Source organism: Ranitomeya imitator, chromosome 2, assembly GCF_032444005.1.
Source record: "Ranitomeya imitator isolate aRanImi1 chromosome 2, aRanImi1.pri, whole genome shotgun sequence".
Classification (NCBI taxonomy): domain Eukaryota; kingdom Metazoa; phylum Chordata; class Amphibia; order Anura; family Dendrobatidae; genus Ranitomeya; species Ranitomeya imitator.
The window spans coordinates 761471086-761483923 of record NC_091283.1 but is presented as its reverse complement, the minus strand read 5'-3'; the positions used below and the strand labels follow the sequence as shown (position 1 = coordinate 761483923).

General features: G+C 42.0%; 1 protein-coding gene across 1 annotated transcript in view; it reads left to right on the top strand.

The window, feature by feature from the left end:
- TLL2 (tolloid like 2) overlaps positions 1-12838 on the top strand; it is a 295163-nt gene that overhangs the window by 179399 nt on the left and 102926 nt on the right. The window contains exons 3-5 of the mRNA XM_069753374.1: positions 3567-3641; positions 7121-7267; positions 8252-8369. Of these exons, the coding sequence (XP_069609475.1) occupies positions 3567-3641; positions 7121-7267; positions 8252-8369 (340 nt within the window). The remainder of the gene's footprint in view (positions 1-3566; positions 3642-7120; positions 7268-8251; positions 8370-12838) is intronic.

Genomic DNA, 12838 nt, shown 5'->3' with positions numbered 1-12838 from the left:
TCCGTGAATATCTGGATAAATTTATGATTGTGTATTTGGATGATATTTTGGTTTTTTCTGATGACTGGGAGTCTCATGTTCAGCAGGTCAGGAAGGTGTTTCAGGTCCTGCGGGCCAATTCCTTGTTTGTAAAAGGCTCAAAGTGTCTCTTTGGAGTCCAGAAGATTTCTTTCTTGGGGTATATTTTTTCCCCTTCTACTATTGAGATGGATCCCGTCAAGGTTCAGGCTATTTGTGACTGGACGCAGCCTACATCTCTTAAGAGTCTACAGAAGTTCTTGGGCTTTGCTAATTTCTATCGTCGTTTTATAACTAATTTTTCTAGTGTTGTTAAGCCTTTGACGGATTTGACTAAGAAGGGTGCTGATGTTGCTAATTGGTCTCCTGCGGCTGTGGAGGCCTTTCAGGAACTTAAGCGCCGGTTTTCTTCTGCTCCTGTGTTGCGTCAGCCAGATGTTTCGCTCCCTTTTCAGGTTGAGGTTGATGCTTCCGAGATTGGAGCAGGGGCGGTTTTGTCACAGAGAAGCTCCGATGGCTCAGTGATGAAGCCATGCGCGTTTTTTTCTAGAAAGTTTTCGCCGGCTGAGCGGAATTATGATGTTGGTAATCGGGAACTTTTGGCCATGAAGTGGGCATTTGAGGAGTGGCGTCATTGGCTAGAGGGTGCTAGACATCGTGTGGTGGTCTTGACTGATCACAAAAATTTGATTTACCTTGAGTCTGCCAGGCGTCTGAATCCTAGACAGGCTCGTTGGTCACTGTTTTTCTCTCGTTTCAATTTTGTGGTTTCATACCTGCCAGGTTCAAAGAATGTGAAGGTGGATGCTCTTTCTAGGAGTTTTGTGCCTGACTCCCTTGGAAATTCTGAGCCCTCTGGTATCCTTAGGGATGGGGTGATTTTGTCTGCTGTCTCCCCAGACTTGCGACGTGCTTTGCAGGAGTTTCAGGCGGCTAAACCTGATCATTGTCCGCCTGAGAGACTGTTTGTTCCGGATAATTGGACCAGTAGAGTCATCTCCGAGGTCCATTCTTCTGCGTTGGCAGGTCATCCTGGAATATTTGGTACTAGAGACTTGGTGGCCAGGTCTTTTTGGTGGCCTTCCTTGTCGAGGGATGTGCGTTCTTTTGTGCAGTCTTGTGAGGTTTGTGCTCGGGCTAAGCCTTGCTGTTCTCGGGCCAGTGGATTGTTGTCACCTTTGCCTATCCCGAAGAGGCCTTGGACGCACATTTCCATGGACTTTATTTCGGATCTCCCTGTCTCTCAAAAAATGTCCGTCATCTGGGTTGTGTGTGATCGCTTTTCTAAAATGGTTCATCTGGTACCCTTGCCTAAGTTGCCTTCCTCCTCTGAGTTGGTCCCTCTGTTTTTTCAGAATGTGGTTCGTTTGCATGGGATTCCTGAGAACATCGTTTCTGACAGGGGATCCCAGTTTGTGTCTAGATTTTGGCGGACGTTCTGTGCTAAGATGGGCATTGATTTGTCCTTTTCGTCTGCATTCCATCCTCAGACGAATGGCCAGACTGAACGAACTAATCAGACCTTGGAAACTTATTTAAGGTGTTTTGTTTCTGCTGATCAGGATGACTGGGTTACCTTTTTGCCGTTGGCCGAGTTTGCCCTTAATAATCGGGCTAGTTCTGCTACCTTGGTTTCTCCTTTCTTTTGTAATTCGGGGTTTCATCCTCGTTTTTCCTCTGGTCAGGTGGAACCTTCTGATTGTCCTGGAGTGGACATGGTGGTGGATAGGTTGCATCGGATTTGGAGTCATGTGGTGGACAATTTGAAGTTGTCCCAGGAGAAGGCTCAGCAGTTTGCTAATCGCCGTCGCCGCGTGGGTCCTCGACTTCTTGTTGGTGACTTGGTGTGGTTGTCTTCTCGTTTTGTTCCTATGAAGGTCTCTTCTCCTAAGTTCAAGCCTCGGTTCATCGGTCCCTATAGGATCTTGGAAATTCTTAACCCTGTGTCGTTTCGTTTGGATCTCCCGGCATCGTTTGCTATTCATAATGTGTTTCATCGGTCGTTGTTGCGGAAGTATGAGGTACCTGTTGTTCCTTCGCTTGAGCCTCCTGCTCCAGTGCTGATGGAGGGAGAATTGGAGTATGTTGTGGAGAAGATCTTGGATTCTCGTGTTTCCAGACGGAAACTCCAGTATTTGGTCAAGTGGAAGGGTTATGGTCAGGAGGATAATTCTTGGGTGGTTGCCTCGGATGTTCATGCTGATGATTTGGTTCGCGCTTTTCATAGGGCTCATCCTGGTCGCCCTGGTGGTTCTCGTGAGGGTTCGGTGACCCCTCCTCAAGGAAGGGGTACTGTTGTGAGTTCTGTTTTTGGGCTCCCTCTGGTGGTTACTGATGGTACTGGGTGACTTGTCTTTCCTGGGTTTCTGGGTTCCACCTGTTCCATCAGCATATGGGAGTTTCCTATTTAACCTGGCTTTGCTGGCATTTCCTCGCCGGTTATCAATGTATCCAGTGTGTCTTGTTACCTCTGCTCCCTGCTCCTAGAACCTTCTGGTCAAGCTAAGTTTGGATTTTCCTGTTTTGGTGTTTTGCTTTATTTGGTTTTTAGTCCAGCCTGCAGATATGTGATTCTTGCTGCTGGTTGCTCTAGTGGGCTGAAATTGCTCCTCATGTACCATGAGTTGGCACATGAGTTCAAGTAATTTCAGGATGGTTTTTTGAAGGGTTTTTCGCTGACCGCGCAATTCACTTTTGTATCCTCTGCTATCTAGCTTTAGCGGGCCTCATTTTGCTGAAACTGTTTTCATACTGCGTATGTGCTTTCCTCTCATTTCACCGTCATTATATGTGGGGGGCTGCTATTTCTGTGGGGGATTTCTCTGGAGGCAAGAGAGGTCTGTGTTTCTTCTAATAGGGGAAGTTAGATCTTCGGCTGGAGCGAGACGTCTAGGATCATCGTAGGCACGTTCCCCGGCTACTTTTATTTGTGTGTTAGGTTCAGGGTCGCGGTCAGCTCAGGTTCCATCGCCCTAGAGCTTGCTTGTATCTGTGCTTGTCCTTTAGTGATCCCCTGCCATTGGGATCATGACAATGGTGCGTGTGGTACCCAGTGGGCACACGGGTGGCACACATGTGCCGCACGTGTGCCACACTGATGTGCCACAGAAACGCACGGGCACACGGACACGGATAATTCCGGTACCGATTTTTCCGGTACCGGAATTATCTGGACGTGTGGGACTGCCCTTAGGTTGGGCTCACACCACCATAATAAAACTCGGGTCAGTCACTTTTGCAAATTGAGGACCTTGAAGAATTGCTGGTGCGCACAGGCACACTGGTTATTATTGGATTGCTGTCCATTGAGCGTAAGCACAGCACACTGACTGAAGAGTCAGCCTCCTGATCTCCGCCTTATGACTCATTCAGACGTCCCTTTTTCTTGGATGTGAATAAAGTTGCCCTCTTCCATCATTGTGCTGGATCACATTTTCATCATCAGTGTTTGGTTTTGTGCCGCAAAAACTGATAGCGGTTTTCTTTAGTTTGTATACTGTATAGCTATTACTGAATTATTACTAATGAAGCATTATTTTCTCTTCCAGATGACCCACTTGGCAATTTTACTTCAAGTTTGAATGCTACAACGTCAAATCTAACATCCCAAACAATTATAAAGGGTAATGTGGTACCCTGCCCAGACCTTTGGGTATCTTTTTATTTATTTTTTTATAAACTGTTTAATTTTCTGCTTCATTTTCTTTAGAGGTATAACTTTAGGTATCTCGGTATATCTTTATCTCTGCTAATAATGTTACAGTTACTGCACTGATGCAATGTAGAGGCGGCTGTCAGTCAGTGCCGATGCGTGGTTACAGCCGCAGCTCACTATGGATTGAGTGGTGACTAAACCCACACCGGTCGCACCTCTGATAGCCTGTGCCTGCCAGGAGGAAAAAAGCTAATTTTCTCCAGGCAGCCCTTCCTCCAGTGCGGCGGCCGCAGGGCTTCGGAATGCTATTGACATGCAGATTAACCCAATACCTGCAGGTTAATAGCATTTTTTTTATATGACAGGTTCCTTTGAAGCTCATTTATGATATGATAAACAACATAAAGAAAAATATCAAAAAGCCAAAGCCAAAAAACATAAGAAAAATGATATCAGAAAATGGTGACAGAAAGCAATTTTTTTTATAATGTTCAAATTTTGTGTAAATAAATATATGCATACTTTTTTTCATTGTTTTTGATCATTCTTGAACATTGTAAAAAAATTTCTGGTTTCTGTCACTATTTTCTGGGAGTTTTTTTAGCTCAATTTTTTACCCATTTGAAAAAATCTGATTGCAGCCTCATTCAACGTGTCATGACAGATGAGAATCTGCTGAAGAAATTAAACACCACAAGTTCAAATCACCTCCATGTGCACCATTGAAAATAACATACACATATTTGGTATCGCTGCGTTTGTAAAAATCCAATCTATGAAAATATAAAGTAAATTAATTTGATCGGTAAACAGTTTAATGAGAAGAAAAATTGAAACGCCAGAATTACATTTCATTGGCTACCACAATATTACCATAAAATGCAATAAGAGGCAATAACATCACATCTACCCCAAAATGGTATCAGTAAAAACAGCTCAAGGTGCAAAAAATAAGCCCTTACACAGCCCCATATCTGGAAAAATGAAAATGTTACAGATCTAGAAAATTGTCACAAAGACAAAAAAAAATGTCTTTCTTTCTTTTTTTTTTTACAAATTTCACATTTTTTCACCATTTAATTACTAAAAAGCTATACATGCTTGGTATATGTGTAATCATATTAACCTGGGGAATTATATTGCCACCGGGAGAATTTAACTGCGGTGAATTTGAACTGTGGTGAACTCGCTCCTGCATCATGAGAGTTTCTCATGGGGCTAGCGGGGATCTCACCGAGGTCACCGCAGTTCAGCCCAGCTGGGAATGCAGCCTCAGTGAGCAGCAGTAACCTTGATGATGTAACCGCTGGTCAATGATGGTGCCTCGTAGCACCTCATTCACCAGTGGTAATCAGCCTGGACGGTCACATCTTGTCACCATCCAAATTGAAAACTGATTATTCCCTAGACATGGATTACGGCGTGGGAGAGAACGATGGACAGGTGAGGGATATTGTTGTTTTTTATTTTTGTTTCATTACATGAGACGAGGGATTCAGTAGTGTTTTATTTCAAATAAAAGACTTTATTCTGGCTGTGTCTTTATTTACCATATAACTATAGGATTAGTGATGGATAGGTGTCTTATAGACGCCTCTCCATTAGTAATCCGTGGGCTTGATGTCACCTGACAATACAAAGGTGATATCAACCCCACAAAAATGAACCCCACTTGCCACCACTACAGGGCAGGTGGGAAGAGCTGGTCAAAGCACCAGAATTGGCGCATGTAATAGATGTGCCTTTTCTGGGCGGCTGTGGGCTTCTATTTTTAGGCTGGAAGGGGCCAATATCCATGGTTGTTAAAAATAAATGAAAAATACGGAGTGGGGACCCCTGTATTCTTGATAACCAGCCTTGCTGAAGCTGACAGCCGAGGGTTGCAACCCCCAGCAGTGTGTTTTGTCTGGCTGGTTATCAAAAATACAAGGGAACCCACGCTGTTATTTTTCAAATTATTTATTTACAGCACGGGTGCCAGCTGATGAATACTCCTATCAGCCGCTCCTGCTCTCACTGTTATTAGCGGCAGCAGGTATAGGCTGATGGGAGCAGTAGTCCCATCAGCTGACACCAGTGAACGGAGGTAAACTTTATATCTCCGATCACAACTGTGCGCTTATGCTGTCTATTGACAGCGTGGGAACCGCGGCGATGATGATTTTACTGCCAACCAGAAACGGTGTTTGCCGCACTGTCATGCATGTGACAGCGTGGCAAACACTGGATCTTCGGCCCCCCCATTCAAGTGAATGGTGTCCGTGTTCTGGTCTGGGTACTTCCTAGTACCCGAACTTGAACTTTTTGTAACTGTTCGGCCGAGCACGAACATCCAGGTGTCCGCCCATCTCTACCAATTAGCCCTTTTTCCTCTGTTTTTCTTTTGTATTGTTCCATTACATGTAAAAGCAATGATTTTCTGGAACAATTTGAAGAATGCCAATACTTTTGGCTATGACTGTATGTGAAAATATACTTTGGAATAAGCCTGTAGGTCAAGGACCACAGAAACCTTGCATGTATTATTATCGCTGTTTCCTCAGGGATAGTGTGGCTGCTGAAGATTTGGCCTTAAATAATGGATATGGACACGGTAATAATTTACACAATTATTTAACATCCCTCACCTCATATAGGTTGGTCTCATGGTGAACCACCCATGAAATCAGTGCTAAAAAGCAGGTACAGCACAAGCACTAGCTTCCCGTGACATACATTATTTCTAATAGTTACATTGCAATGTGGAAATACCACTTTACATTGCATAGGGTAAAATGCGTAGTAAAATCTGCACGTAATAAGTGTGGATGTTGGAAACACGGATCAAAGTAGAATATGTCTCAGGTTTAATTTCTGCATAAATAAGACAGATCAAAAAGCACATTCACTGTAATAGGTCCGTGATCTACTGTATCTCCAAAAAAGATGAATCGCACACTTACCAAACAATCTGATATGTGAAAAAACCCTTAGGGATAGAGATGGGGGATGGGCGGACCTTATCCAGTTAGGGCTTTATTAGTATAGAAAGGCAATGTTTTCTAAATTTCCACGTCTATAGACTTGTTATGGAAAGCTCTATGTCACTTATAAGGTCATAACTGATTGAGGGCCCATAGCTGGCCCCAGCCCGTGCCCCCCATTGAGACGAAGCCTCCTCATTGATGCTCATTTCTGGAGCTGGGCTATTGTAAGTGCAGAACAGGTACAGAAAATCCACAATATTTATAACTCACCAAAAGCTCATCGTGGAAACATAGCCTAGGCCTAGGGGGTAAAGCAGCTTCACTCTCGCTGATCTGAAGCATAACCTTGTTGGTCATTTAGATGACCATTTGTGTCCGTACTTCTTGACGATATTCAATGCTTATAGGTGTGTTTTTTATTATTAATATGTAGATAGCATTTAGTGAAATTCTTAAACTTTGTTCCTAATTTCTCCACAAGGTAGCTTGGATGCTGTGACTGCAAATGAATCCATAACTGAAAGTTCTGACCCACATGGTGAACGAGTAAAGAGAGCTGCAACTTCAAGGACAGAAAGAATCTGGCCTGGTGGAATCATCCCTTATATTATACAAGGCAATTTTACTGGTTTGTGGAATTTTCACCTTGAAAATTATATCCAGTTAGCCCTGTTCTGATAATAATCAGATTTCATGTTTATTTCTGCATGTCCATAAATTGGAAGGGTAGAACTTGGGCTGCGTGTCCACAATCAGGAATAGTAGCGGTTTGGACGCAGCGTATTTTCGCTGCCTCCAAAATGCTGTGTTCTACATTACAAGCACAGTGGATGGGATTTATAGGCATCCAACGCCTACTGTGCTTCTTTTCAAAGCCCGCTGGGTGGGTTTTCGAGCCGCATGTCAATTTATGTAGCAGAGACTCTTAATCTCCTGTGCATATTCTCCCCATTAGACTGTCATTAGATGCAATTAATCCGCATAGTTCCAAAACACAAGTGCGTAATGTTGAACTCAGCGTTTTGGACTCAGCGAAAATACCTTGCATTCAAAACGCTACTATTCCAGATCGTGGGGACGTAGCCTTAAAGGAAGTTTGTCAGCAGGTTTTTGCTGTATAATCTGAGGTGATCATAAAATAGGTCAAGTGAGCCTTATTCCAGGGATGTATCACTTATTAGGCTGCTTGATGTAGTTTTGATAGAATCCTTGTTTGTCTGACGTAGATTTAGCAGGGCTAAGTCTTCTGGGCTCTGTATAACCCCGCCCACACCAGTGATTGGCAGCTTTTTGTGTACACAGTGAATTGTCACCGAGCTGCCAATCGGTGATGGGGGACGAGGTTACACAAACTAGCTTGGTGTTTGGTATCTGAGATATAGTCCAGCAGTGATAATCTCCTGCTGATAAAAGTCTGATTGTATTGAAACTACAACATGCAGCCTAATAAGTGACACATCCCTGAATCAGGCTGCTATGCCCTTTATTATGGTGGTCTCAGATTAAATATAAACAACCTGCTGACAGGTTCCCTTTAACACAAATCAATATTGAATATTTTTTTTTTAGTGCTACATTTACATTTCACTTGCTTAATGGTTTTGTATTACAGGCCATCAGAGAGCAATATTTAAGCAAGCTATGAGGCACTGGGAAAGATATACCTGTGTTACATTTATAGAAAGAACAGATGAGGAAAGTTATATTGTCTTCACTTACAGAACATGTGGGTAAGTATAAGGGCTGAAAGACCCAGAAGGTTGTAAAACTGTCTCATTTCCACCTCCTGCGTTATAGATTTTTTTTTTTTTTTCATCTATGGAACAAGGGCTGGAAGAATATCTTCATTTTTAGAGTTCTCCTAACACCTAATAAAGCATTCAGCTTTATGACAACTATACAATATTTTTGATAGCTCCATCAGAAAAAGTATTTTATTGTACATATGATAATAAGAAACTTTTTAAGATCTCTAATGTTACAGAGAATTTGGTTCTTTCTCCACTTGGATTGTTCTATTCTCAATACATGGGTAAAAAGTGGAAAATCTGTGTTCTGTGATGACTAGTGTTGAGCATTCCGATACCGCAAGTATCGGGTATCGGCCGATACTTGCGGTATCGGAATTCCGATACCGAGTTCCGATACTTTTGTGGTATCGGGTATCGGTATCGGATCCATAGTAATGTGTAAAATAAAGAATTAAAATAAAAAATATTGATATACTTACCTCTCCGGAGGCCCCTGGACATCACCGCTGGTAACCGGCAGCCTTCTTTGTTTAAAATGAGCGCGTTTAGGGACTCCCATGACGTCACGGCTTCTGATTGGTCGCGTGGCGGTCACATGAGCGGCACGCGACCAATCAGAAGCCGCGACATCATTCCTCAGGTCCTAAACTCCTCATTCTAGGAATTTAGGACCTGAGGAATGACGTCGCGGCTTCTGATTGGTCGCGTGGCGGTCACATGAGCGGCACGTGACCAATCAGAAGCCGCGACGTCATTCTCAGGTCCTAAACGCGCTCATTTTAAACAAAGAAGGCTGCCGGTTACCAGCGGTGATGTCCAGGGGCCTCCGGAGAGGTAATTATATCAATATTTTTTATTTTAATTCTTTATTTTACACATTAATATGGATCCCAGGGCCTGAAGGAGAGTTTCCTCTGCTTCAGACCCTGGGAACCATCAGGATACCTTCCGATACTTGGTGTCCCATTGACTTGTATTGGTATCGGGTATCAGTATCGGCGATATCCGATACTTTTCGGGTATCGGCCGATACTATCCGATACCCATACTTTCAAGTATCGGACGGTATCGCTCAACACTAGACAGATGTTCACATTACTGAGATATGAAATGTCAGTTGGCGTTCATAAGATTTTATAGAGCGGAGGAAGGCGCCAGAGTCCAACATACACATTCTGCTGCAAGTTCTCCTGAAACAACAGTTGCAACTCTCCATAGAATATTATGAGCACCAACTGCCATTTAACTCAGTAATGGGAAAATCTGTGTTCACTGAAGATAGATTTTACCCATAAATTTAGACTTTTGAGAATGAATGATCAGTTAGGGATTAAAAAGAACCAGAATTCCCAGAATCAAGACATAGTACAAAGTTTCTTATTTTCACCTGAAGTATTGATTTATTAAAAATGTTACTCTTTAGATATTGCTTATGAATAGTGGCTCAACTGATATAAAAAAAACAAACAAAAAAAACCTACCTACTAAAAATGGGCTGGACAAAAATGTTGGTACCGCTAAAAAAGATTGAAGATTGTTTAACATGTCCCTATAGCCAAATTTATGGTGTGTCCTGTATCTAACAAATTAAAGGGACACTGTCACCTGAATTTGGAGGGAACAATCTTCAGCCATGGAGGCGGGGTTTTTGGGTGTTTGATTCACCCTTTCCTTACCCACTGGCTGCATGCTGGCTGCAATATTGGATTGAAGTTCATTCTCTGTCCTCCGTAGTACATGCCTGCACAAGGTGCAATCTTGCCTTGCGCAGGCGTGTACTATGGAGGACAGAGAATGAACTTCAATCCAATATTGCAGCCAGCATGCAGCCAGCGGGTAAGGAAAGAGTGAATCAAACACCCAAAAACCCCGCCTCCATGGCTGAAGATTGTTCCCTCCAAATTCAGGTGACAGTGTCCCTTTAAGGTGTGTCCATCTGCCTATGTACAGGGTGAAAAGTAGTCACTGTGCTGTTTAACATCATAGTATGTAGAACACTGAACATGGACCAAAATACACAAACATGTTAAAGGTAAAAGCTATAAGAGCATCTCCAAACAGCTTGATGTTTGTTACTACAGTTGTACACATTATTCAGAAGTTTAAAGTCTATGGGACTGTAGCTAACCTCAAGAGCCAAACTGATGATAAATTGTAAAGATGGACTATAAAAAATGTATTAAAGAGCCCAGAACAACTTCCAAGAGGATTAAAGGTGAACTCCAAGGTCAAGGTATATCAGTGAGAGATCGCATTAGTTGATGCTGTCTTTGCCAAAGTGGACTTGATGGAAGACGACAGAGGAGGAAACCACTGTTAAAAGCAAATGATAAAAAATGAGAATGGAATTTGCCAAAATGCATATTGACAACTCACAAAACCTCTGGGAGAATGTCCTTTGGACAAATAAGGCAAAACTGTGGCTTTTTGGCATGTTACATCAGCTTTATGTTCACAGATGCAAAACTGAAGCATATCAAGAAAAGAAAATTATACAGACTGTGAAACATGGAGGAGGCTCAGTTATCTTTTGGAGCTAGTTTGCTGCATCTGGAACAGGGTGTCTTGAATCTGTGCAGGGTACAATGAAATCTCAAGACTATCAAGGGATTCTGGAGTGAAATGTTGCCCAGTGTCAGAAAGCTTGGTCTGAGCCGTAGATCATCTGTTCTCCAATAGGATAATCACATAAAACACAGTTAAAAACACCCAAGAATGGCTAAGAGCAAAGCTTTGGACTATTCTAAAGTGGCTTCTATGAGTCCTGATCTAAAGCCTACGTAACATCGGCAGAAGGAGCTGAACCCTGCAGTCTGAAGAAGGCACCTTCACACCTGAGACAGCTGGAGCAGTTTGCTCACGAGGAGTGGGCCAAAATACCTGGGGGCAGGTGCAGAAGTCTCATTGAAGTTTACAGACTTTGTTTGTGGCAATTGCATCAAACTTTGGTGCAACAAAATATTAAGGGAACAATCATTTTGTCCTGGCCATTTTCATTAGTTTTTGTTTTCTGTTGAACCGCAATTCAAAAGCAATGTCAGATTCTTATTAGTTGATACTCAGTAAATGTAAATTGAACTTACTTTGTCAATTTCAAATGATTCCAATGATTTCCATGACCATTGTGGGTTTTTCTTACTTTAACTGAAGGATGCCAACAATTTTTGTTCATGTGTGTGTTTTGCAGTGAAATGCCATGTAAAGATTATAAAATTTTTGTTTTTCAATATTCCAATAATTAGTAATCTCAATTAATTTCACTGAACAGAATTTGAAAAGGAATTTTTGTTACAATAAAAATATGTATTATTTATTATCATAAATCTGACCTGTAAGGTGGTCCTGTTTCTGTCTCATAATAGAAACTTTTTTTGTAGTCAAAATACTTTATGAATAGTACATTCTTTTAATGGATGGATTGAACCGAATTATGTCATATTATTGTCATACTAAGCATGATTCATGAATTTGCCTACCATCATAGGTTCATGTACAGTTTTCTAGGAAAAGAGTTCATAGAACTTGTAATTGATTTGTTAAAACTTGCGCTCATCTAGCTTTAGGAGTCTTGTAGGAGGTAATATCGGTGATTGACAGCCTTCCCTGTATTATCTAGTGTATATGGGGTGCTCACTGTATGTATGCGAGATGGTGCTCTGAAGGAAAAAAACGTAGACTTTAAGCAATAACCTTCGGCACTCAGTGAGAACAATTTATTGTTCAATATTCAAAAAAATGGAAAAAGAGGCACAAAACATCCACCAAAAACAAAGGAAAAAAGAGCACAACGTAGGTATGCACAGATATACTTCAGCCGCGACGTTGCGGTGTCACCCGCAGAGGGTCTCCAGCCGTCCACCGCTGCACCAGGGCACATAGCTTTAGCAGGCTTTACAGCCATGGTTATTCTCACGCTGCATAAACCTCCTCATACAGATTTGGCTTGAAAAATGCATTCTGTTGCCGAAACGTCGCGGCTGAAGTATATCTGTGCATACCTACATTATGCTCTTTTTTCCTTTGTTTTTGGTGGATATATTGTGCCTCTTTTTCCATTTTTTGAATATTGAACAATTGTTCTCACTGAGTGCCGAAGGTTATTGCTTAAAGCTTTCCCTGTATATCAGGTTTCCTGCCCACTAACTCCATAAGGCCAGAATAAATATGTCTGCTGTATCTTATGCCACAAAACTTGAAGGAAGTCTTTCACCCCCAAAACTCAATTGAAACTACTTCTAAAGTCATATAAGGGACCCGTATAAAAATCATCTCTATAGTATAGTTTTCACTTACTTCATATTTAAGAATTTTTTTTTAAATTCCTATGCAAATGAGGGAGCGCTGGTGCTCCAAGAGCTTCAGTGCCCTAATCTGCCATCTCAATTACCCCCTTATATTGACTGACACACGTTAGTCGCTTAAATTGAAACTATTAGTGTGCACAAGAA